This window comes from Rhinolophus hipposideros (genome assembly GCF_964194185.1).
Source record: "Rhinolophus hipposideros genome assembly, chromosome: 15".
Classification (NCBI taxonomy): Eukaryota; Metazoa; Chordata; class Mammalia; order Chiroptera; family Rhinolophidae; genus Rhinolophus; species Rhinolophus hipposideros.
Window position 1 is genome coordinate 54440425 of NC_138061.1, and position 27624 is coordinate 54468048.

The following is a 27624-nucleotide window of genomic DNA, read 5'->3' on the forward strand; positions in this document are numbered from 1 at the left end:
CTTCTCTCATCTGCCCTGCAACTCCCAGCACAGGGGCACATACAGGCAGTGTCTGCTTGTGGACAGGAGCTCTGTGTGTGAATCCCACCTGGGCCTCAGCTCCTGGCTACCACAGCCCCACACGTGGGGCCTCCTGCTGCACAGGGGGACCCAGCCATCTGTTTCAGGAGGAGACATCTTCTCTCTCTTTGTCCTTTCTCCAAAACCCAGGGCTGGTTACCTCTCCTCTTTGGGGAACAGAATGCCCAGAACTGGCAGCTGGCAACCTGCTCTCCCTGTGGTGAGCCATGCACCTGCCGCACCCAGTGCTCCTCCCGCGGCCCAGACGGCCTCCAGAGGCCCAGGCCCTCACCTGGACCGGGAGTGGCTGCTGAGCTGGTGCATGTGGGGGTTGTACTGGGCCAGGATGGTGATGGTGTCACACTGCTGCCCGATGATGAGCCGTGCCTGCTGCTCTGTGGCGCTCCGTAGGTTTATGCCATTGAACTAGGGAATATGCAGAGCGGGCTCAGTGACGTGGTGGGGGGCTGGGGACGTGGGGAGCACTGCTTTTCCACACCAGGGAGGCAAGGAGAGGACGGAGGGAGGAAAGCAGTGCAGAAGGGCAGCTCCCACTCACCTCGAGTAACTGATCTCCATACACGAGGCCAGCCTGGTGAGCAATGCTGCCCCCGGTCACCTTGGAGACATAGACGCCGCCCTTCTCTCCACTCACAATGGAGATGCCCAGGGGCTCAGAGCCCTTCTGCAGCTTGACGTGGCGTGGCTCTTCCATGTAGGGCCTGGGAAGAGAGATGACAGTCTGGGGGACTTGGACCCAAAGGAAAGCTCTGGGGAAGATGTGAGGTCAGGCATGCAATCAGCTATACAGACACGGCCAGAGAGCACCATTTGCTCCTGTGATGACCCAGATGGATGGGGACACAATGATCCCACCTTTGTATGACAGTGATACCGATTCCCGCAATCTCATGCTACACAAACACAACACCACCAAATGGACAAGGAAGCACCCGTCCCAAAAACACAAAGAAAGAGTGGTCCATGTGAACTATAAAGCACTGATATACACAGGGAAAAAGCATGAAGATTTTTATAAGGTGAGAAGAGTTCCCCCAATGTGCAATTTACAAAGTCGCAGTAGGATCTAAAGATACCCTCTTTCGAGAGAAATTATTCTGAGATGACATTCACCCAAAAAGAGACAATATAACCTATTAGTTTTTATATTTACCAGTACATAGGGTGACTGATGTAAAATGATCATGAGAATTAAGCTATTGCAAACCCAAGCCATTAAAAAGGGGGAGCGGAGGCTTGGAGCAAGGCGGCGACCATGCACTTGCTGGTCCAGGGGGAGCCAAGGGCACGAGGGGCTCAGGCTGGGGCCTCATTTCAGGCCAACCTCAGACTCCTCATGGAGGAGGACCTGGGCCTGGCAGCCATGGGCAGTCTCAGAAGGGATCTGTGGTGGTGGAGACATCTGGAAGGTGCGAAAGGTTAGAAAGAGAGGGACGCTCAGAGAAGGAAGACAAGCACAGACGCCCAGAACATAACAGACAGAAGGACAACCAAGTGACACCGAGCCATCCCATCAGGACTGCACTTCACACTGCCCCGAGCTCTTCCTGTTAGGACGAAATTGTGGCCAAAGCCCGAGGAAGGACCAGTAGGGGTGCCATCTCCTTGGGCTGCCCTCCAGAGCACACGGGTGGGGACAGATCCAAGCGGAAGGATGACAGGGAGGGTGGGCAGGCAGAGGGCAAGCCCCTGAACCACCGTGCCCCGCCACCCAGAGGCACAGCAGTCTCGAGCGCGGGGAGCCTCAGGCTGCGTCCTCACCACTTGGTCCAGTCCTTTGGGGATGGTGAAACCAATTTACTTCTTGACTTGTTTGCCCTCTGAGGCCCTCCAAAGTGCTCTCCCCTTCCCACATGCACCCACTCTGACCCTTCTGCTCAGATACATCAGTCAATGGCCTGTACCCTCTGTTACTTCAAGACTCAACACGTATTAGAGTGCCGGGCAGTTTAGAGTTGAAGCGCCCTCAGTGAGTAGTCACCCCAACAGCACCCTCATGGCCCAGCCCAGGAGGATGGCATTGAGGCCCAGAGCCGGGCGGGCGCCGGCCGCCTCCCCAGGCCGGCCCACAGGGGTAGCAGAGCTGCTTTCTGACCTAGGGCTCCTCATTCCCCACTGAATACCCTTCCCTCTGTTCCGCCTCCAAACAATACACCTATCCCAATAAAGGAGCAGGTACCTGAATCTAATAGCATCCGTAAGCAATTACGACTGCAAATCAGAATTTACTGACATGGAAAGATGCAGAGGATTCACTGGGGCTGAGAAGACAGGTTGCTGGGGCAACACACAACGTCAGGAGACCCAAACCAGAGCGGCGTCACCCTGCGATCAATTCAACCGGAACTCTCCAACTCCCGCTGCTTCTACCAATAAGGCCTTCTCCTCAGCTGGGCGCTGGCCTGCCACAGGGACACACCGATGCCCAGGTCCCGCTCACCTGTCTTTCCTCCGCTCCCCGAGGGCCACCGGGTTGACAGCAATCCTAGGCAGGGTGGAAGCTGAGGTCTGGGACTGGCTACAAGAGGACAGGGTGTCGACGCTGAGAGGCGACTGTGGAGGTGTGCTGCATTCCGAGTGCGACAAGGAACCTGCCGGAAGACGGGGGGTTGAGGGGTGCGGGGTGAGGCAAGCCCTGGTCCTGCGTCTCAGTTCTCCAGCAGCCAAGACCCAGAGGGAGGGAGACACGATCCAGACACACGGCCCCGTGCCGTGGCCACAGCACACGGCCCTGAATGCAGACACTGGGCGCCGTGTGGCCTTCCTAGTCCCCACGGCACTAGGCCTGAGGCTGCGCTCAGTCAGTGCTTCCTGACGGGCTGACAGGAGGAGGCCAGTCTAGCCGTGCCCAGACCGTCCACCGTGAGGACAGAGCGAGACAGCAGGAGGGAGGGGAGTGCTGAGAAGGTCTCACCTCTGTCAGAGCCCACGACAGAACGGGGATATCGCGGTGTTGAGGGGATCTTAATGCGTTCTGCCTTGAACTGCAAGTTGCTTGAAGACCCTAATGGTTCCATAAAGGGACAAAACTTGAGGCCTGTGATTAAACACCCCACCTCTCACGCCTAAGTAGTCAGCAAAGCTGCACGGTGTGACAGAACGCAAAGTGGGGCCCGGCCGTTTAACCCCGAGGGGGACAGGCGAGGAGAGCAGACGTATAATGCCCCGTATTTGAATAAAGAGTACAGGCCCAGACAGATCTCACTTTTAGCTCTGGGACAGGGACAGTAACCAAAGTGACAGAAGCAGCCGTGCACCTTCTCTCATGAGGGTGGAAACAGTGACATCAGAGTCTCGCTAAGAGGTAAGTGTTGGACTCTGCTCTGGGCTGCATTTCCCATAAGTGAACAGCAACATGGACTCCCCAGGTGACCAAAAGCTCTGGGACAGGAAGCAGGGCTCCTGGGCCAAGGGGTCACGGGGAACAACCACAGGGCCACTAGGAAGGATGAAGAGACTCAGAAGGCCACAGGAAACGGCATGAGAGCTCACGTGGACTGGAAGGGGAGGGCAGGGTGGGCAGGCCAGCGGGAGGTCTGAGCGTGAGGACGCAGGTGGGGATGGGAAAGGGTGAAGGCCCTAGCGGAGCAGTTACCAAGGCGGGCGCTGGAGGGCAGTGAGTTGGACCCGTGGGAGGCTCTCATCTCAGAGTAGTCACTGCAAGCCCTGTGGCTCAGGTCCAGGCTCAGGCGTCCCTGGTGCTGGACACTGCGAGAGAACCAGACAGGTGAGGGCCCGGATGGAACACCAGGACCAGATATGGCCTCTGGGAGGAAATACAAGTGACAGGCCGGGGCCAAGGCCTGCTTGGGCAGTGGAAGGGAGGCCCAGAAGCCACTGGCTGTCAGTTGAGAACAGCCACCTGCCCGCAGCTATGCCCAAAGGGGACATCCAGCGAGGGCCCTGCAAGTACAGAAAGGGCCACACAAACAGAGCAGAACTGGCATATCTACTGCAGCCTCAGCTGGGGTTAGGCTCACTAGAGGAAGGGCTTCTGCAGGGAAAAGAGGTTCTGAATCCTGGGTGGGCCTAGGCAGGTGGAGCATCTTCTCCAGAGTGGGCAGGGGGAGGCCAGACGGGCACTGAGGACCTTAAAAAGGGACCTGTGAGCCTTACTCAGAATGTGCCTAGGAAACCAGAGGGCAGAGAACACAGGGATCACTCACATCAGGCGCGGCGACGTCCTTTTCTAGCTGCATAATGAGACCACGTCTCTTCCTTGCCTAAAACCCTCTCCACTGTACTCAGAACAAAGCCCAAGCTCTGCATTATGGCTGCAGGCCCTGCAGGATTTGTGTCCTACGACCTGAGCTTGCCTCCTGCCTCACTATACCTTTGCCACGCTCGCCCTTTCTGTCCCAGGAGCCCACTGCACTGTTCCCAGGTGCCTAGGAAACAGCACCGACAGCCTTCCTTCCTGCAGACTCCGCCCCAAGTTTTGTGCGGCTGCCCTCGTCAGCCTTGTGGTCACAGCAGCACCCCCCCATCAGAAGGCCCTCCCCACCACCCAATCTAACTCTCCACCCTCTTCCAAGTCACCTAGCTTTGTCGCCCTGTTTTATGGTTTTCAGAGCTACTCAGCAGCACCTGGTATCCTGTGTTCACTGTTTTTTGTCTGCCTCCCACACTTGAACACAAAGGCCATATCAGAAGAAGGTTGCCTATTTAGTTCTCCACTGCATCCCTTTGGGAACTAGAAGAATCCATGGCACATAGTAGGGGCTCAATAAATACTTGTCAAATAATTGAATGAATGAGAGTGACCTTGAGCCACTACACTCACTTTTTAAGCCACAATTTCCTTGTCTATAAAACAGAGACAACAGTCTTTAGCCCTAAGGTTGCTGTGGCAATTACACAGGTCGGAGCACAGTGCCTGGCACGTGACCTCTGAGGCATGGCTAGTATCATCACGATCATCTTTCTTTAAATACATTTTCAAGCCCCATGTTGGTGAACCAAGAAAGCATCCTTAAAGTTCACTTTCCTTAGGGTCCCAGAGCTACTTAAATCAGCCCCTTCCCAGATAGGCAAGGAAGCCTCTCTGGCCTCTTTATGTACCAGTGGCTTTACGTCCAGGTAGGCTTAGATGTCTGGGGTGCAGGAAGGTGTGAACACATACCTGGGCTGCAAACCCTGGGGGCCGATCTCTCTGGGGACAGGTGGAGAGCTGCAAGGGCCAATCCTGTGGCTACGCACGGTGTAGATGGGGTTCCTCAGGATGGAGCTCACAGTGGTACTTGGGGTCATGCTCCGGGGAACGGTACCTAGAAGTATGCTGGGTGAGAACAATCGCCCCAAAGTACCCAGCCAGCCCTGGACCTGTGCAAGCCTCTGGCCTTTCTCCATCCATAAAATGGGAGAGCTCTCTTTGCTGCTTCCTATTTACCAGGCTGCTGAGGCCAGAGCCTGCTGCAAAGCTAAGAAATGTCACTGACATAAAACTACCATCACCCTGGACAGAATAGCCATCACCGGCTCTTTGGACCTCTGGGCTGAAGACACACAGCTCCTCCTTGAAACAACTGCCTCGGCTGGCCCTGGGACTGGGTGGCCCTGTGGGCCCACAGTGACCCTCCTTCTCCCAGCCCTGCCCAGCTGACTCACCCACAGATGCCCTGTTGGGGTAGAGTGGGGGATTGCTGTGCCGGCTGGAGTGCCCCGGCGAGTAAGGGGACCATTCCTGGAGCTCTGGGGAGAGTTCTCCACTTGCTGGGGTGCACTTCTGCTCCTGCGGAACCAAAGACAACAGGGGGTGGCTGGAAACAGGGAAATGTGCAGTGACTTCAGTCCCTCACACACTAATTCCTCCCACTTGGACACACGAGGTGACAGTCGGGAGAGGTCACTGATCATTCAAGTTGCCTTACACACCTAGAAGGGAAGAACTTCCTTCAAAAATACTCCAGAAGAAAACCAGAGAAAGAATCTGTGCTTTCAAATAAACAGAGGTTCTATGTGCAGAAGGCAAACTGTGCCTCAAAACTACAGGTAACCACCCCGCACAGCTTGCAGAGCTGTGTGAAGCTCTCTGCAGAGAGCAGCATGGGTTTGTTCTGCTCACAGCAATCTCTCCCTTCTGGAAATGACTACAGCACCCACGATAACAGGCCAACCTGTCCTGCCGCTAGCTATGAGATTCACAAGTCTATATTCTCTCCCTAAATCCTTCAAGGCAGGTCCACATCTCCTGGTTTTGTTGTACACGTTCAAAAGGTTCTTGTTGAATAAGCAAATCAAACACTACATCCAAGAACACGTGTTATTCCTCTCTTGGCGTCTTATTCCCAGTAACACACCCCCCCACATCACTTTCCCAATCTCCGAAGGAGGCCTGCTTCCCACTGGCATCCACCTGCTGCCCGCCTCTGCCCTCAAGTAGGTACTGAGAGTGAAGGCAAGGAGCCAGGGCTACTTGGGACCTGCTCACAGCCAGCTACCCCTCCCAGCCCCTGCCCACCACAGGGTTGGCTCTACCTCTAGGAACTGAGCAGGAATCGCCACGGGCGCGAGTTTCGGCCGGAAGCTGGGAGCAGACTTTGGCCGGCGGCGCTTCTGACTCAGTTCGTCCATCTTCTGGGAGGTGAGGTCCTCATCACAGGGCTTCTTGGCGGGCAGGTAGGAGGAGTCCCCGTCTGCTTCAGGGTAGTAGCTGGAAGCAATGCGGACCCTGGCCTTGCGAGGGGGCGAGGCGTGCATGGGTTCCCCAGGGTCCACGTCGGTGGGCAGGGCACTCGGGGGGCTGGTAGACGGGGAGCTGCCCACCAGCGTGGCCTCTGATTCGGAGCTGGTTTCTAGCCTGTGCTGGAACTTAATGGAGTCGCTCCTCTTGGGAGGTTTTGGGGGCGTCAGAGGCCCCACCCTCTTGGAAGGCTGGGGGGAGTGAGCAGGCCCAGGACCAGGGAGCAGGTAGTCTATTTTGGGGGGCGTTTGGGGGCGCTTGAAAGTGTTAGGGTCAAAGATAGACTTTCTTTGCTTTGGCTTCTTGTAAACAGAGAGCTTCTCAGGCCCTGCCGTGGAGCTGAGCACAGCCTTGGGCCAGGTCCCACCGCTGTTGGAGCTCTCGGGCTCGGCCTTATCCAGGGGGGTCTCTGACACCCCACAGGGACCCGCCTCAGTCTCGAAGGGCAGCAGTGGCCGCCGGCTATGCATATCCACCAGCCCATAGCCACGCTCCCCAGAGGCGTCTGAGCGGAAGGAGCTCAGGCTACGCTCAGAGGCACTGGGACAGGCCTGCGGGGAGACTGGGAAGGGTCCCCCAGGGAAAGGCTTGTGCAGGAAGGAGCTGCTGCCGCCTGGGGGGCCCAGCTCCTTCCTGTCCTCCAGCCTGTCTCCACAGAAGATGTCTGTCTGCGTGGAGTTGTTGTGCTGCATCAAGTTCCCTTTATTCTGAGCCTGGACCTCCGGGCCATGGGCTCGGAAACTCAACATCTTATCAGAGTCCTTCATATTTTCAAAAATGTTCTGGCCACTCCACGAGGAGCTCTGAGGGAACACCTAAGAGGGATTGCAGAGGAGTGAGAAAGAGAACAGGAAAGACCACAGAACCTGGCACCGCCACTGAAAATGTCCATGCAGGTAGAGCGATAGTCAGGAACAGTCCACACATACACCCCAAAAAACAGGCAGATACACACACACACACACACACACACACACACACCCCCCTCTCACAGACAGGTCACACACACATCCCCAAAAAAAGGCAGACAAATACACACACACACACACACCTCTTCCTGACAGGTCACACACACACCCCTAAAGATACGCAGACAAACACACACGCAAATGCACACACACACACCTCTTCCTGACAGGTCACACACACACCCCAAAAGAAAGGCAGACAAACGTACACGCACACACACCCACAAGCACACCTCTTCGTGACAGGTCACACACACACCCCAAAACAGGCAGATAAACACACACACGCACACCTCTTCCTGACAGGCCACACATATACCCCAAAGACAGGCAGACAAATGTACACACCCCTCTCCCTGACAGGTCACACACACATCCCAAAAGACAGGCAGACAAATACACACACACACACACACACACACCCCAAAAGATAGGCTGACAAATACAGATACACACACACACCTCTCCCTGACAGGTCACACACACACCCCAAAAGAAAGGCAGACAAACGTACACGCACACACACCCACACGCACACCTCTTTGTGACAGGTCACACAAACACCCCAAAAGACAGGAAGACACACACACACACACACCCCTCTCCCTGACAGGTCACACACACACCTCAAAACACAGGCAGACAACCACTCACGCACTCACACACATGCACACCTCTTCCTGACAGGTCACACACACACCCCTCTCTATGACAGGTCACACACACATCCCAAAAGACAGGCAGACACACACACACAAACACCTCTCTCCCTGACAGGTCACACACACACCACAAAAAACAGGCAGACAACCACACACGCACACTCACACACACGCACACCTCTTCCTGACAGGTCACTCACACACCCCAAAAGACAGGCAGACACACACACATAACCCTCTCCCTGACAGGTCACACATACCCCCAAAAGACAGGCAGACAAATACACATACATACACATCCTTCTCCTTGACAGGTCACACACACAACCAAAAAGACAGGCAGACAAATACACACACACGCACACCTCTTCCTGACAGGTAACACACACACCCCAAAAGACAGGCAGACACACACACACACACACCCCTCTCCCTGACAGGTCACACACACACCCCAAAAGAAAGGCAGACAAATACACACACACACATGCACACCTCTTCCTGACAGGTCACACACACCCAATAAAAGAAAGGCAGACAAATACATACACACACACACACACACACACACACCTCTCCCTGAAAGGTCACACATCCCCCCCAAAAGACAGGCAAATAGACACACACACACACCCTTCTCCCTGATAGGTCACACACACACCCCAAAAGACTGGCAGACACTCACACACCCCTCTCCCTGACTGGTCACACACACACCCCCCAAAAGACAAGCAGTGTACACACACACGCACACATACGCACACCTCTTCCTGACAGGTCATACACACCCCAAAAGACAGGCAGACACACACACACACCCCTCTCCCTGACAGCTCACACACACACCCCAAAAGACAGGCAGACACACACACACACCCCTCTCCCTGACAGGTCACACACACACACCCCAAAATAAAGGCAGACAAATACACACACACATGCACACCTCTTCCTGACAGGTCACACAAACACCCCAAAGACAGGCAGAGAAACGTACACGCAAACGCACACACATGCACACCTCTTCCTGACCGGCCACACACACACACCCTAAAAGAAAGGCAGACAAATACACACACACACACACACACACACACACCTCCTCCTGACAGGTCACACACACACCCTAAAAAACAGGCAGACACGCGCACACACATACACACACCTCTTCCTGACAGGTCACACACACACCCCAAAAGAAAGGCAGACACACACACACGCCTCTCCCTGGCAGGTCACACACACACCCCAGAAGACAGGCAGACAAACGTACACACACACGCACACACCCCTCTCCCTGACAGGTCACACACACACCCCAAAAGAAAGGTAGAAAAATACACACACACGCACACCTCCTCCTGACAGGTCATACACACACTCCAGAATACAGGCAGACAAATACACATACACATACAACCCTCTCCCTGACAGGTCACACACCCCAAAAGACCGGCAGACACACTCACACACACGCACACCTCTTCCTGACAGGTCACACACACACCCCAAAAGACAGGCAGACACACACACATAACCCTCTCCCTGACAGGTCACACACACCCCCAAAAGACAGGCAGACAAATACACATACATACACATCTCTCTCCCTGACAGGTCACACACACAAACAAAAAGACAGGCAGACAAATACAAACACACTCGCACACCTCTTCCTGAAAGGTAACACACACATCCCAAAAGACTGGCAGACACACACACACACACACACAAACCCCTCTCCCTGACAGGTCACACACACACCCCAAAAGACAGGCAGACAAATACACACACACACACCCCTCTCCCTGACAGGTCACACACACACTCCAAAAGACAGGCAGACAAATACACACACACCCCAAAAGATAGGCTGACAAATACAGATACACACACACTCCTCTCCCTGACAGGTCACACACACACCCCAAAAGACAGGCAGACAAATACACACACACACACCCCTCTCACTGACAGGTCACACACACACCCCAAAAGACAGGCAGACACACACACACAAACACCCCTCTCCCTGACAGGTCACACACACATCCCCAAAAAAAAGGCAGACAAATACACACACACGCACACCTCTTCCTGACAGGTCACACACACACCCCTAAAGACATGCAGACAAACGTACACGCACACACACCCACACGCACACCTCTTCGTGACAAGTCACACACACACCCCTAAAGACAGACAGACAAACATACACGCAAACACACCCACACGCACACCTCTTCATGACATGTCACACACACACCACAAGAAACAGGCAAACCACACACGCACACTCACACACACGCACAACTCTTCCTGACAGGTCACACACACACCCAAAAGACAGACAAATACACATACATACACATCTCTCTCCCTGACAGGTCACACACACAAACAAAAAGACAGGCAGACAAATACATACACACTCACACACCTCTTCCTGACAGGTAACACACACACCCCAAAAGACCGGCAGAGACACACACACACACACACACACACACACACACAACACAAACCCCTCTCCCTGACAGGTCACACACACCCCAAAAGACAGGCAGACAAACATACACACGCACACCTCTTCCTGACAGGCCACACATATACCCCAAAAGACAGGTGGACAAATGTACACACCCCTCTCCCTGACAGGTCACACACACACCCCAAAAGACAGGCAGACAAATACACACACACACACCCCAAAAGATAGGCTGACAAATACAGATACACACACACCCCTTTCTCTGACAGGTCACACACACACCCCAAAAGACAGACAGACAAATACACACACACACACACCCCTCTTCCTGATAGGTCACACAAACACCCCAAAAGACAGGCAGACAAATACACACACACACATGCACACCTCTTCCTGACAGGTCACACACACCCCCTAAAAGAAAGGCAGACAAATACATACACACACACACATACACACACACACACACACACACACACACACACCTCTCCCTGAAAGGTCACACACACACCCCAAAAGACAGGCAAATAGACACACACACACCCCTCTCCCTGATATGTCACACACACACCCAAAAGGACTGGCAGACACTCACACACCCCTCTCCCTGACAGGTCACACACACACACCCCAAAAGACAAGCAATGTACACACACACGCACACATATGCACACCTCTTCCTGACAGGTCATACACACCCCAAAAGACAGGCAGACACACACACACACCCCTCTCCCTGACAGCTCACACACACACCCCAAAAGACAGGCAGACACACACACACACCCCTCTCCCTGACAGGTCACACACACACCCCAAAATAAAGGCAGACAAATACACACACACGCATACCTCTTCCTGACAGGTCACACAAACACCCCAAAGACAGGCAGAGAAACGTACATGCAAACGCACACACATGCACACCTCTTCCTGACCGGCCACACACACACCCTAAAAGAAAGGCAGACAAATACACACACACACACACACACACACACACACACACACACCTCTTCCTAACAGGTCACACACACACCCAAAAAAACAGGCAGAAACACACACACACACACACACACACCCCTCTTCCTGACAGGTCACACACACACCTCAAAAGAAAGGCAGACACACACACACCCCCCTCCCTGGCAGGTCACATACACACCCCAGAAGACAGGCAGACAAACGTACACACACACGCACACACCCCTCTCCCTGACAGGTCACACACACACCCCAAAAGAAAGGTAGACAAATACACACACACACGCACACCTCCTCCTGACAGGTCATACACACACTCCAGAAGACAGGCAGACAAATACACATAAACACACAACCCTCTCCCTGACAGGTCACATACCCCAAAAGACCGGCAGACACACACACACACACACACACACACCCCTCTCCCTGACAGGTCACACACACACCCCAAAAGACAGGCAGACAAACGTACACACACATACACACACCCCTCTCCCTGACAGCTGACACACACACCCCAAAAGACAGGCAGACAAATACACACACACACACACCTCTTCCTGACAGGTCACACATACACCCCCAAAGACCGGCAGACACAAACACACAGACACCCTTCTCCCTGACAGGTCACACACACACCCCAAAAGACAGGCAGACAAATACACACACACACACACACACACCTCTCCCTGACAGGTCACACACACACCCCAAAAGACAGGCAGACAAACATACACACACGCATACCTCTTCCTGACAGGTCACACATATACCCCAAAAGACAGGCAGACACACACACGCACAAGCACACCTCTTCCTGACAGGTGAGGCTTTCTCACAGCCCTGGTGACTGAAAACCCACAAGAGAGCCATAAAGTTCTTTTGACTTTGAGGTCTTTCTGAAATCACTTGCACAATGTCCTGCATATTTTTTTAAGTTATTAAATGAAAAAGACTCATTATTAAAAATATGTATCTTGTAGTACACTCACATTATGGATTTTTATTCAGCAATAAAAGTAAATGAGCCATTCAAGCCATGAAAACACATGGAGAAACCTTAAATGCCTATTACTAAGTGAAAGAAGCCAATCCGACAAGGCTACATATTGTATGATTCCAACTATATGACATTCTAGAAGACAATATTATGGAGACAGTAAAATAGATCAATTGTTTCCAGGGGTGGAGGGGACAGAGAAAAGGATGAATAGATGAGGAGGAACAAAGGATTTTTATCATATGAAATCATTCTGGATGATATGATGATGGATACATGTCATTATACATTTGTCCACAGAATGTATACCACCAAGAGTGAATCCTCACGCAAACTATGGGCTTTAGCTATTACTAATTTATTAGTAACAGCTCATCAATTATAACAAATGAACCCCCCCTAACTAAGATGTTAACAATAGCAGAAGCAGAAGGGGGAAATATGAGGACTCTGTATCAGCACAACTTTTCTGTAAACCTAAAATTGTTCCCAAAAATGTCTATTAATTTTTAAATGATTAATTTTTAAAAACACCTCTTAATGAAGTGGATGGGCCTACTTTTTCCAACCTTCTATTATCAATCTTTTCAACTAGGTAGGAAAATTGATAGAAAAGTACCTAAACCTACCATTTATATTCAACAGTATTTTACCAAACTGTCTATTTCTATCAATACTGTCGAACATTTGAAGGTAAGTTACAAATATGACATTTCACCCCTAAGAACTTACTATGTACTTCCCCAAAATAAGGCCATTCTCCTATATAACCCTAGTACCATCATTAGACTCAGGAAAATTAACAATTCTCTAAAATCAACTAATTATTCAGTCCAGACTCAGAGGCACCCCACTGTCTTCAAAACGTCCTTCATAGCTGTTTTGTTTTGTGTTTGCTTTTACTAAGCCAGGATCCGCTCAGGGTTCACACATACCCTGTACTTTGTAAAGCAATCCCCCTTTTTCAGTGACCCCGGTGACACAGAGAAGTAGAGCGGGCTTATGGACACAGGCAGCACAGCAGGCATGGGGCAGGGCGGGACCCTTACCTTCAGGAGGGAGAGGGTCAGGGAGTCCTGGCAGCTCCGCAGCAGAGATTCACACTCATTCAGAGATTTGTTGTCCAGTGCAATGCCGTTGATCTAGGGCCAAACACAGAGCCTGTCGGGCCCGCCCCCAGGACAGGGGCTCTGTCTGCCTGGTGACCCACGTTGGACAGCAGGCCTGGGTCTGTAAGGTGCCCGAGTTTGGAGTTGCCCGAGGAGAGAAAGCCCCTCCCCAGGCAGACCTGAGGAATCTAGTTAAGGAGCTTCTGAGGCCAATGAAACATACGTCTTAAAATCGCTCTCGCGAAAGGTGCTTGCCTGGGTGGGAGCAGACCACCAAGGGTCCTGGGGGACCAGCGCAGCCCTGCTGTTTCCTACTGCGTGAGGCTAAACCCCAACTCAGAACTCCTTCACACACAAAACAGACGCTAAACATGTCTGCTCCGGGGGCAAGAGGAGGCTGAAAACCAGATCATGGCGTAAAGGCCTTTGTAAACTAGAAAGAACTACGTGAGATAAAGCATGGTCTTTGTTCACAAAGACCCATCACAACCACTTATGCCTGAATCTGTCCTCATCCCTCTCAGATGTGCTCCCATCATTTAAAAAATGTATGTGCAGTACATAAATGGCTAGACCAGGCGGCATGCACACCACGGAACAGTACCCACCATGACAAGGAACACGCTAGCCATGTACCCAACCATGCGATGACTCTCAGAGCACAACGCCCGGCGGAAAAGCCCATTTCAAAAGGCCACGTGCTATATTGTTCTACTTATATGATATTCTCGAGATGACAAAATTATAGAGATGAAGAACAATCTAGTTGCCAGGGGTTACGAACGGGGGAGTAGTGTGTGGGTGAAGTGGTAACATGAGAGGTGATGGTGGTGGAACACTTCTGCATCTCGATTTTTTCCGTTTTGGTTACCTAAATACGGTAAAATTACGTAGAACTAAACGTACGCACTGTACCAATGTCAGCTGCCTGGTGTTGGTATTATAGTTATACAAGATAGAAACACGAGGGGGAGACTGGGTGAAGGGTACATAGGACCTCCCTATACGGTCACACAACTTTATCTATTTTCAATATTATTTATTTACTATTATAACTGAATTACAATTATTTCTGTAATTATTTCAAGATCAAAAGTTAAAAATATAGGGAGACGGATAATTTTTTGGAGTGGTAGATTAATTTGGTGGTTGTTCTTTCTTTATCACTTTTCCACATCTTGAAATTTTCCACAACAGCCCTATTGCTTTTAAAGACTGGCACCACCAAACTCTGGAAAACACTGGCAACGATGTGAAGCGAAGAGCTCCCCCGACACACCGCAGGTGGGACTGAAAAGGCCACGACCTTTGAGGGCACAAGGGGGAGTTCCTATCAAATGTTAAATGCTCATCTGATAAACACCCCGCGGCACACTCCCGTGGGCCCCGCAGAGGCATGGAGCGGGCGCTATGCAGCACGACTTGAAAGGCCCAGATGCCCAAGCTGTCAGTCATGGGGACTGGTTAACAGCCTGTGCTGCTGCCATTAAAGAACATGCAGTGACTGAAATGACCTAGTCACCCCTAAAGACGTGAATATGGAAGAACCTCAGGGCACACTGTTAAAAACAAAAACAACGTTAGCAGCTGTGTTATGATCCCATCTGGGTTTAAAAGGAAAATGTGGGAGATATACATGTTTTGAACATTTCTGGGAGAAAATACAATCAACTGTTAAAAACAGTTGCCATCAAGGCAAGAACTGACAGGTGAGGAGTCTAGAACAAGGAGCCTATCGTTACTGTGCCTCTTGCACAACTGGAATTGTGTGTGTGTCATAAAAATGTGTGTGCCTTCAATTTTAAAAAGTTACTTACAAGTATTAAATGTGCATGCCCTACGACTCAGCAATCTCACCACATTTCGGGGGTTTGGTCACCAGGGAGGCTATTAAATATCCCCAAAGTGGTTGTGCACACGGGTGGAAGTCCATGTTTGCAATTGCAGAAACTGAAAACAACTTACAAGGTGTGATCAAACAATACAGTCAATGTTTAAATAAATAAACAATTTATTACAGTAAAAGACACATTGCCATTAATCCCTCTCAAAATACTCCCCGTCACTTCCAACACTTTCTGCCACTTTCTGAAGCAGTTCTGGAAGTCCTCTTTCGTGAGTGTCTTTAGTTGCGCTGTCATGGCTGCCTCGATGTCCTGAATCGATTCAAAACGTTTATCTTTCACAATCATTTTGACTTTGGGGAAGAGCCAGAAGTTGCCCGGTGCCAGATCGGTGAATAAGGTGGATGAGGACACACCATAATGTTTTTATTTGACAGAAATTGCTGTACCAGAAGCAATGTGTGACATGGAGTGTTGTCATGATGGAGGATGATTACGTCACACTTTAAAACACACCTTCTCTCAACCGTAGCTCACACCCAACTGACTGCACTGAACAAGCTGAAACTTGTCACACACTGTGACTAAGGTTCCATGAGCCGCTTCCCATATTGAAGATCCCTGCCTTTCCATTGGCTGGCACTCGGTAGCACCATCCACCGTATTGTTTCATCACAACAGATTGAGCCACAACAGCGCGACTAAAGATAAGAGTGTTGGAAGCGAGGGGGAGTATTTTGAGGGGGATTGATGGCACTGTGTCTTTTACTGCAATAATTTTTTTTTTAATTTAAACATTCACCATATTGTTTGATCACACCTTGTACACACTCATCATAGTTCTGCCGGCAACACTGGTACCACTTACTGGTTTTAACCTGAGCCCCAGGTGTCAAGACTGGTCTAAGGTGTCCTTGCCTAGACAACCACAAGGTGGATAAAAATAAGGAGGATCGACTCAGAAAGATGAATGCAACGTAGAACACAAATTGTAGAAAAACGTAAGATGATTCCATTTTGCATTTTAAAAAGGAAACAAAGTCCAGGAGCCTACATCTGTGTATATAGATTTGTATGAGCACTTATGGTCTGCCTAAGAGTACATCTTCTAAATGGAGATAGATATTATGTCTAGGAGCAGCAGGATTTAAGGGAAAAGAAGGGACAACTAGTTTATACATTTTTGTATTGCTTGACTATTTTATAGCAAAGAAGTCTTACTTTGGTAATAAAAAAGAAATGTAAAAATAAACAGATATAATATTTAGTAGAAAAAGATTTTTGAAAAGTCATATACAGATATCTATTTTTTTAATTGACCTAACTATACATTCGTGTGTAGAATAAAGGCTGTAGAAAAATACATTTAAAATGTTAAGAAAGGTTATCTATAGGTGGTAGCAATAAGACGGATTCTTATTTACTTCCTAAACTTTTTCTGTACTTCTTAATTTTCTATAGTGAACAGAAACATAATATCAGAAGAAAAAAATCACATTTAAATAACATGGCGAATATAAAAACTGCACTCGTTACTTCTTACTCAAACCTCCCAAATATAAGCTAACCGCCTACGTGCAGCAGACGGCCCGCTCCGCGAGGCTTACCGCCACAATCCTGTCTCCCACAGCGAGGGACCCCTCCTTGGCGGCCGGACTTCCAGGCAGCACGGCAGCAGCATATACTCCATTCTCCAGACTGATGCCGCTATCTGCAAACCACAGGGCAGACCACAGGCAGCCCCCAGTTAACCCCTGCCCGGATCACAGGGCCCTCTGGTTGTCGTACCTCATCTTTGGGAGATGCTTTTACAAAGATGTTGGCAGGCTGTAACCTGTCCATCCCAGCCTCCCACCCGGGAAAGGCCACCCAGGGGCTCAGTCCCATCTGGTCTGGTGAATCGTTCAGAGACAAGCCAGACCCAGGACCCAAATGGTCCCCTGCCGGGGAAGCACATGGGCTGCATTAAAGCAGAATCACTCCTCATCCCGAGGAATGAAATGCACCTGAAAACACACACATCGCTCTGCCCCAGACAGGAACACCCTGCCGTCTGAGGCACTCCACCCACGCCTGCTGGCCGCTACCTTTCTGTCCACTCAGGTTGATGTGCAGTGGCGTGACCACCTTGCCGCCCAGGGACTTCCTCCGCCGCACCACCATGTTGATGGCGCCCTCCCCGTTGAGGAGGGCCTGGAGGGCCTGCTTCTTGTCCTTATTCACGAGGTCCACATCGTTGATCCTCAGCAGCCAGTCATTGACCCTGAGGAGGGGCACGGGCAGTGTCGACACAGGCCTCGGGACCAGTGGGCAGCCCCGCCACTCCTATCGGAGGGCCGAGTGCCAGGAAGCAGGGACCCCACATACACATTCAGACAGATTTCCCCTTCTAGGAAGGTCAAATGGTTTAACTCGCAGGTGCTAGACCTGCATTGCCTGGGTTCAAATCCTGGCTCTACCATTGACTAGCTGTGTGACCTAGCCCCTTTGGGCCTCAGTGTCTGCACCTGTCAAATGAGGACGCACCTACCTCATGGGATGGTAAAGATTAATGAATTACTTATAAAAAGTGGGTAAATCAGCACTAAGCAACAGTGAGCACTATTTTATCACCGTTACTATTTCGTGGTGCACATTCTATGCTCTCACACAGACCACCTGAGCCCTTTCCCACCCAGAGGCGCAAAAGGCAGTACGTGGTGCCTGGAGAAAGGTCAGCTTCAGAGGCAATTGTGAGTCACCGCGTATCCTTTAAGAACGACGTCAGCTGCTGAGCCTGCTGGCCTCGGCCAACTGTGAGTCCCTCAGACCCTAGAGCACATTCACTTAATTGCCACCTGTCTCTGGGTCCTTTCATTGGGTTGGAGGGCTGCCCCCCCGCTTCCCTCCAGAGCCTGGGCCTCCTCAACTCTTACCGCAGACGGCCATCTGCAATGCTTCCTTTGTCCACCTTAGTGACAAATATGCCACAGTCTCCCGGCAAACAGGGCTCATTCACACCTTCCGCCATATCGAACCCCAGTGCCTTCAAGTCAATGTCCTCCTGTCAAAACAGCAGCAGCACACTTTACAAAGCAGTGATGAGAAACACTTGGCTTTTAAACCCCAAGCCACTCACGACAATGTGGGGACTGTCCCTTCCTCATGACTGACAGGGCACTCAGTCCCCAGGATGCAGTCTATGAGCAGCTACAATTTGCCCCTCTCAGCCGCTGCAGACACATGGCCGCACCAGCATTCCCCCTGGGAGCTCTGCTCTTCCCTCTGCCTTCCACGCACTGTGCCAGTCTCCACCACGTGACAGATCAACCTGCGACAACCCAGCTTGGACAAGTACAGGGAAAGGATGCATTGCACCCTAAGAGGAAAAGCCGAACCTCCAAACTAGTAGCCGTGAACTTGGGGATGCTGCATGAAGGCCCTCCTCTCCCTCCCCCATGCCGTCTTCATGTCAGGAGAGCAAAGAGAGAAGACAGGCAGGCAGCTTACCGTCTCCCTTTCAAACTCCACAACTTCCGTTTCCCACTCCATGGAATCTGTGTCGATGGCTGAGTCATGGGAGCTGTGCGCCATCAGCTGCCGGAACCGGGCCTCCTTTTCCAACTGGGATTCCATCTGCTCCCTGTGAACAGAAGGAGCCATGGCAATGTCTCTCTGGGAGGCAAAATATCCCACCCAGTGACAGCTCGGCAACGAGGTGGACCACTCATGAAAGCTCACTGGGGTTCCTTTCCCCACATACTTCATGCCAGCTTCCCAGTAAATCTGGAGCAACAGGTCAAAGCTTCTTGGATATCCATGCAATTGTATAGTGTTCTTTTCAAAAAGACTCAGAAATTCTTCTCACGTTTATCTAGAGGTTTAATGCAATTCCTATGGAAATGCCAGCAAGACTTTGCAGATACAGACATGACTATTCTAAAATGTCTAGGGAAAGGCAAAGGAATTAGAAAAGCTAAAACAATTCTGAAAATGAAGAATTAAGTAAGAGAAACCACTACTCGATTTTAAGACTTTTTATAGAGCTACAGTACTCAGTACTGAGTAGAACTGTCGGGAAAACACATAGGTGAATGGAACAGAATCAAGGACCCAGAAACAGCCCCACTAGGTGCAAACGGTACAAAAGTAATTCAGAGGAAGGACAAAAACGGAGGAAGGACAGTCTTCAGCTAATGACGTGGGGGCAGCAGGACATCCATGGCAAAAAAAATTAATAAATTTCAACCCAAACACCATTACCTTATACAAAAATTAATTTGAAGCACAGATTTAAATGTAAAAAATAAGGAAAATGCAGGAGAAAATCTTTGAGATCCAGGGCTAGGTTAAGGGTTCTTAGACATAAAACAATCCATTAAAAATTAAAAATTAAAAATTAAAATCAGTAAGTTGGACTTGATCAAAAAAACATAAGGTCTCAGAAAAATCGACTTAAGTGAATGAAAAAATACTCAGAAACCTTGTCCTAATCCCCAGTGGCTTGCACTTAACACCCTTCTTCCTAAAAGCTGGGCCCAACCACCTTCCCAATTCATCAGCACTGTCCATTGGGCTCCTTGTGCACTCGTGACCTTTTGTTTCCTGCACAAGTGGACACACACCCAGGTCCACAGCTTTGTCTGAACTGTGTTCTCACTAGCTGGCTCTAGAATGCTACTCAGCTCCCAGGGCAGCGCGCCAAAGCCCCCTCCTGGGCCCCTGCCCCCAGCCCCAGCCCACCCCTGTGCAGCCTGAGGTTCTGCATTTAATGCTCTCTGCACTCATCTCATCTCTCACCCACTGGGGCCCCTCTGTGGATTCTGCAGACTGGGGTCTTCCTAGGCAGCAACACAGGCTCCGTCACCAGCTCCCCACCAGTTAAGAGAACTTAGCAGAGAAGCGGTGCAAATACAAATGTTCAAACAAAGGCACCCAGCTTTCTCAGATGGTCCAGGCAAGTCCAGCTCAATTAAAACACAAAACTTCCTCCCATGCTGAAGCCCTGGAGGATCCAGGCTGTACCTTCATTTGATTCCATCACTTGCTAGCTCCAAGGTGGGTCCCTGGAGAGAGACTCTCACTTTGTCTCTTAACGCGTGAGATTTCCTTTAGAGTACTCAAGCCCCAGACGTCCTGGGTTTTTATTTCATGAATGAAGCTGTTTGTCTTACGTTAGATGATACCGAATGGAGAGGAAGGGGAGGCTTCACTCCCGTCTCAGAGGCGTCACTCTCGTCACTCACACTCACAGGCATCTACCCCTCACCACTCTGTCAGCCGGGGAAGTTTCTAGAACAGACAAAGCCACTGCTCCGCAACTAAAATCTGCTTCTAGATTGTAGTGATGACTACTGGGCTCTGCCAATTTCTCTTTTTAAACTTCGATCTTTGTATTTTCAATCTGTTGCTTACAGTCACCAAGTCTTAAATATCATGGCTGGGACAGCGCTGTCACCGAGGGGGGTTGTCTGACACCCCAGTCTCTTCCAGATGGGCATCCAAATAACACGGCAGGACACGCTGCTTGGTGGTAGTCTGCCACCTTCAAAACGCTGCACCACAGTCTGTCACTGTTTTGTTCATGTACGTACTTCTCTCGGCCAGACCTGACTGTGGCTGTCTTCTCCTGCGTGCTATGAGCCCCACAGGGCAGGGACCTGGTGGGCCTGCTCAGCTGCTTCCCCTGTGTCTCACTCCCAGAGCAGGCATGCAGTAAATCCTTGTTGATAGGTGAGTGAATGAGGCAGGGAGGGAATCGATGAAAGGACGATGCATGTTTGCCTGTCCCCAAGTAGACTGTCTGGGAACAGGAACTTGCTTCCTCTGTGCCTTTGCACACAATGCCTACCCACCTCTATGTGCTCACCAAAGGGATCCCGCCACCTTCTGTGCTGGTCTAAGAATTTCTAGTTACGTAGCCCTCAACATGGAAGCAGTATTTGGACCCATTCTACAGATTGACAGAGTAAGACAGAGAGAAGGGACAGACGGCCAGGGCCTGCACATGGGGCTGCCTCGCCCTGAGAGGAGAGGGGTACAGGCTCGGCCCACCAGGCGCCCACCCCAGCGTACTTGAGCTCCTTAAGCTCCCGGCTGACGTCATTCTTCTGTTTTCGAGTGTCATCCAGGCTGCGCAGAGCCTCGGCCAGCTCGCTCACTGCCCGGTCCCGCTCCCGCCTCAGGTTGTCGCAGAGGGTCCTGGCAGAGGGACAAAGGCAAGGTCACTGCGAGGAGCAGGGGACAAGGACTCACGGCCTGCAGTAAACACCCAGGTGCCTGTCTCGCCCTCAGGTGCACAGAAGGTTGCCCGAGGGTCTGGAGGGGCTTCCTGGGCGCAGCACAGACTCCCTCGGCGTCCCTCGGTTAGGGAGCTCAGCGGGGAGGAGGTGCAAATACAAATGAGACCACCAAGGCCAACCCCATGAGCGACAGAGGTGACACTGAGGACCCGGGAGGAGACAGAGCCCCCCAGTTACTGGGCAATGAGCCTGGGCTCTGAGCGCCCGTGCTCGTCCACTGCCTCCTCCTCAGCGTGCCTGGGGTTAGTGATCACCCTCCCGCCCAGCCCGCCTGGCAGGGCTCTGCGCCCCAGCACCCACCGAGCTTCTCCTAACGACCCACGGCAGGCCTTGGCACAACGCCCCCACCCCACAACCGGACTGAGCTCCCCACTCGGACAGGAATCACCCCTCACACATCTCTGCCGCCCTGAGCTCTGTGCAGGTCAAAGTGCAGGCTTGCCCACTCTCTCCTAAAGGGTACGTGGCTTCTGGGACCCCAGAACCACCTAGCCATCCAGAGAGGAGGTGGGGACAGGTGACCTGGCAGCAGGGGAGTCTGTGCTCTGTGCCACCTCCAGAACTGCATCCTGTCACTGGGTGAACGCTAAGGGCTGGTCCCCCCTCTCCATGGCCCCAAACTCCCCACCCTGAACCCACATCTCCTGACTAGCCCAGCAGACATCAGCCTCTCCTCCAAACGGCCACAAGTGAATCTTCCAGAAACTCTCCATGACCAAGTCCTTGCTCACTAGCCACACCCCCACCACACAGCGTCTCCGGGCCCCACCTCAGCCAAGGGTCCAGTGTACACTCCCGGCTTCCATTTCCAGGCCCTCAGGAGGCCTATGAGCTGCCTCCCCAAGAGCACGGCCTGCTCCAGCCTCGCCCCTGCAGCGTCCTGCCCTGGGCACACCACACGCGTGGTGCATTGTGCTCCCTCAGGCTGCAGTGCCCTTCACCCTTCTCTGCCCAGAAAAGCCCCCCTCGTGCTTAAGTTCTAGTTGGAATGCCATGCTCTCTGGGGACCTCCCCATCTGTCCACCCCTGCATGCCCTGCATGCGCCCACCACAGTTCTGACGAGGGCCTTAGAATCCTGTTCACACACCTCCCTTCTCCACTGCCCCGTCGGACGGAGCTGCCCACGGCCCCCCAGGGCCAGCCCCTCCCACGCATCACACCCGACTGGGAGCCTCACAGGCCGCTCCCAGGGTCTCCTTGCTCCAAGGACCTAAGATCCCGGCACATAGTAGGCACCCAATGAATAAGCAAGGATGCAATTCTGATACGTCAGTTTCTCAGAAGCCGGAGAAGAAAAAAGGCTGGTCTTACACCACTGCACCGGCGTCTCATCTGGAAGCGGTGCACGCTCAGACATCTAGGCTGAGGAGAAACGGGACGCACAGACAGACTAGAGATTCCTAATGCTCTGAGGTGCGGCGGGGGCGTCACACAGAGAAGAACCCAGGTCACTCCCACCTTACCTGGACACGTGGCAAATAGCTCTGGCCCTCCCCCCAGACCTCATGTGTCAGGGGCGCCCTGCACCCCCGCCAGCCCGGTGCCCCGTACCGGATGCTGTCCCGCTCGGCCACAATCTTGTCCCGCTCCTGGAAGGCCCAGTCCCGCCGGCACTTGGCCACATCGGCCTCCTGGAGGGCCTCCTTCAGCTCCTGGCACAGAGCCTTACACTGCTTTCGCAGGATTTCGGCCTCTTTGTTGGCTCTCCCGGCACCCATTGTCACCGTGTCTTTGACCTGGCGGGGATGAGGGGCGAACAGAGAGGGAGGTTACTGGGTCCCAACCTGGACGTGCACTCCAGTGAGTGCAGGGCTGAGGCTGAGGTCTCGTGAGCTGGATAGAGGGAAACGCTGGGATCCCGGCCAGGGCCCACCCCCCACCCCCTGCTGCCCCCGCACCCCAGTGACCACCTACCCCACAGCCAGGCTCAGACCCCCAATGATGCCAGGTTAGGGTCCAGTCCCAACTCACACGACCCCACACGGCCTAGACCAGGACCCCGGCCCTCCTCAGCCACAGGCTCGGGGGCCCAGGCGAGTGCCTGCCCTGGAGGGCTTGTTCCAGGCTCTGCCCTGCCACGTCCATGGTTTATATCATAGAGACAGCCACCACGTCTCTCTAAGAGCTCTCGGGACCAAGAATGGTGTGAGACCTGACTGCAGTGAACGGTGCAGACACCTAATTCCCACCGCTCTATGTGTGCAATTCTAGTTCCCATGCTTCTATGGTTTTTATACCCTGGCACACTGACTTATTCTTAAATCTGAACATACAGCAGTATTTTTGCTGGTGAAGTCCTATGTATCTCAGTTTGTTTAAAAAGCTGAAATCTGAAGAACTTGCATCTTGACACCTCCCCAAAGCATTGCATGCTCTGTCAAAATTTGAAATCAAACTCTTAGAAGCACTCATATACAAAGCGTCCCAGGTGTCCCTGGGTTTTCTAATTCTTAGAAAATGTGAAGAAAATGACAAATGACAAAGCAAGTGCCTACCGCAAGAGTAACTCCTACTCTAGCTCAAAGGCTTTCTGAAGAAGCAAAGTACCAACAACACAAGAGAAGAACACACTGCAGCCTCTGCCCTGGGCATCCCCACCTGAGTGACGAGAATAAGACACACCAGGAACGCTTGCACCACCTCCACAGCAGACAGAGATGCAGCTTCCCCTAAAACCCGTTCAGAAAGATCTCCAAAGTTCAGCCAAGCAACAGGGAGGAGGGACACAGAGGAAACGTGTGCGGGCAGCTTGTAACTCCCGCTCATCGCTCACCCAGAGTCAGAAGGAGTTAGAAAAAAACCCCCGCACAAAAAATGCACCTTAACTAGAGTGACAGTGACACACTGCTCCGACTTCACATTTCCCAAGTCAAACTATTTCAGTTTTGATTTTTTCCGAATTTTATGCAGTGTTGAGTGTCTTGAGTTTGATATTTTTTTTAAAAAACAGTGTTGAGTTTGATATTTTTTTAAAAAGATGAATGATTTTTATTAATTCTACCAAGAATTTATTGTAATAATAAGTTTAACAACAACATTTTCTTAAATTTATATTTGTTTTACATTAATATCGTTTTATATTTGAAACGTGTTAACACGTGGTTCACTGAAAGGTCTGTCCATGGGCCTGGCAGTCACCTCCAGCTGAGGGTGACAGGTGGAGACACACGAGCGGCCAGCACCAGGGAACTGGGTGCGCCCACCCTCGCCCCCATCTTGCCTTCCTTTCCACTGGGCCCCCGTCATTGTTACTCTCCAAAGTGAAATCATCCCCCAAACACTGTCTCCTTATGAGAAACACAGCAAGTATAAAATTTAGTTTTGCTCAGAGGGGAGAGGAGGAATGCGGCATCTTAAAAAGGACAGCAGAATTGAGAGGCTGAAGTTCTGTCTGATCCCGATGACAGCAAGGAGAACCCCAGGGTCCAGGAAGTGCCTGTCCCAGGTCCCAGCCATTAGTGGGGGGCTGAACCCACATCCCAGATCTCCAGATTCCCAATGCAGTGATTTTTCCTCCATACTGTGCTGCCCCCATAGTCAGCTCTCAGGCTACAAAAGCACCACCCATGATCTTCTGCACAGCTGGGATGACCTTGGGGCCACAGGCTAAGGAAGAGATGGGCTGCTTTTCAGGACACACCCATCCCACCCAGTCATGAAGCCAACATGTGAGAAGACCCATGGGCTGCCAATCAGCCCACGCCAGGGGCAGAGCCCACGCCAGGGGCCTCATCAGACCAGGGGGATGTGAGACCCTCCCACCCACACCTCAGAGCCAGGATGGCCCAGGTCACAAACCTGGCCTTCTCTGGCCGGGTGGGGAGTGGTCTTGTCGGAGAAGCCAGACAAAGTAGAGAAGGAGCTGAGGATTTCAGTTCTGGAAGCTGCCAGGGTGGGGGTGGGAGCGGGGGTTCTCCTCTTCTGCCTGCTGACTCGGATCGGTGCCTAGAAGAGATTCCTGCCTCAGCTGACAGGCAGACTTGACAGCCAGCCAATGCCCCCTGTGAAGGCTGAAGGGCACGCTTGAGTGCTGGGAGTGTGGTGACAGGCCACCCAGCACCTGTGGGAAGCCAGGGGTCCTCCTAATGCTCGGTGCTTTCCACATTCCTGCAAAGGGCACGATCGGTGAACCTCTGCGCTTTCAAAAACCCTCCACATGGGCTCTGTCCTGTCACAGGCTCACCTCCTATATGCTCGACACACTGTCCCTGACTCTCCAGTTTCGTGACTCAGTCATTTTCAAAGATTTTTCTCTTCATCATTTTGTTTTCCTTATTTGATAAACCTTTCCCAACCACTAAGCTCTTAGATGCCAGAGTGTGAAAACAAATTGACAGTTTTTCTGGGACAATTACCAAGTTCTAATACATTATTTTTGCTTATTAAAAATTCCTTCATCAACAAAAACTCATAGACACAGACAATAGTTTAGTGGTTACCAGAGGGTAAGGGGGTGGGGGGTGGGTGATGAGGGTAAAGGGGATCAAATATATGGTGATGGAAGGAGAACTGACTCTGGGTGGTGAACACACAATGGGATTTATAGACGATGTAGTACAGAATTGTACACCTGAAATCTATGTAAATTTACTAACAATTGTCACCCCAATAAAATTAATTAAAAAAAAAAATTTCCTTCATCATGGTCTTTTAAAAATTTCATCAAAGTAAATATTCTTTTTCAGAATGGCTTTCACCTTAACGGTCTGGAAAAGTCTCACTCCCTTGGTATGAAATTGCCGTTAGTTGCACCATTTTTTGCCTACAGAAACAATTTTAAAGGGTTCACCCTAATCCCGACTGAGTAGCTAATAATCATCTTCATAATAAAGACGCAAACCATTGCTACTTTGTGCGGGAACTAGTCTACTTGTAGTTTCCATTTTAATCATGTGATTGTCCCAAGCACCTGGGAGGGAGATGCTATCATCATTTCCGTTTTGTAGATGAGGAAACTGAGGCCCAGAAAGGTAAGTGATCACATGACTAAGGAGACCCGTGCCCCCTGCCTGCCACAGCCCCTAGCACTGCCTGGGCGTAAGGAGGTGTCACTGTCCACACAAAGACTCTCGCAGGGCACCGGTCGCACCTCAGATTTCAGCCCTGCCTTGTGCTGGGTCCAGGGGGTTCCGGCTGAAATAATCCAATGCCAGCTGTCCCCTACCAATTTGCCCAACCTTAAACACCTTGCTTTTCCCTTCTCATAGACGAATTTTAAAGCTTGCGTTCTAACTGACTTGCACAGAAAAGTAGAATGGAAAGGCATTTCAATGGGGGAAATAGTCTGCTATGATCAAGTTCAGCAGCTCTAAACAGAGCTACAACAATGACCGACAGGACAGAAGGGCATCTCAAATCAGGGAGCCAGCAGGGCACATCTACACTAGGGCGGAAGGGGTGTCAGTGATGAGGTCAAGGGGCCAGGAGGAAGGATGCAGAGAATCCACACTGATCCCTCAGGGGTCAAGCTGAGTGGCCTAATTCCAATGCTACTGAACCCCAGACCCCA

General features: G+C 51.5%; 1 protein-coding gene across 4 annotated transcripts in view; it reads right to left on the reverse strand.

Annotated features, from left to right (window-relative positions):
• Positions 1–27624, reverse strand: part of DLG5 (discs large MAGUK scaffold protein 5) — a 121210-nt gene that overhangs the window by 20347 nt on the left and 73239 nt on the right. The window contains exons 8-24 of one of the 4 annotated variants that reach the window (XM_081074161.1): positions 25914–26060; positions 23667–23851; positions 21888–22013; positions 19323–19455; positions 18749–18876; positions 17921–18096; positions 17441–17544; positions 13930–14022; positions 6559–7578; positions 5689–5812; positions 5204–5348; positions 3677–3789; positions 2996–3085; positions 2522–2672; positions 1406–1483; positions 620–782; positions 353–486 (exon numbers count right to left, since the gene is read on the reverse strand). In XM_081074161.1, coding sequence (XP_080930287.1) covers positions 353–486; positions 620–782; positions 1406–1483; positions 2522–2672; positions 2996–3085; positions 3677–3789; positions 5204–5348; positions 5689–5812; positions 6559–7578; positions 13930–14022; positions 17441–17544; positions 17921–18096; positions 18749–18876; positions 19323–19455; positions 21888–22013; positions 23667–23851; positions 25914–26060 — 3110 coding nt within the window. The remainder of the gene's footprint in view (positions 1–352; positions 487–619; positions 783–1405; positions 1484–2521; positions 2673–2995; positions 3086–3676; positions 3790–5203; positions 5349–5688; positions 5813–6558; positions 7579–13929; positions 14023–17440; positions 17545–17920; positions 18097–18748; positions 18877–19322; positions 19456–21887; positions 22014–23666; positions 23852–25913; positions 26061–27624) is intronic. The other 3 variants (XM_081074163.1, XM_081074162.1, XM_081074164.1) reach the window with 3 other exon arrangements.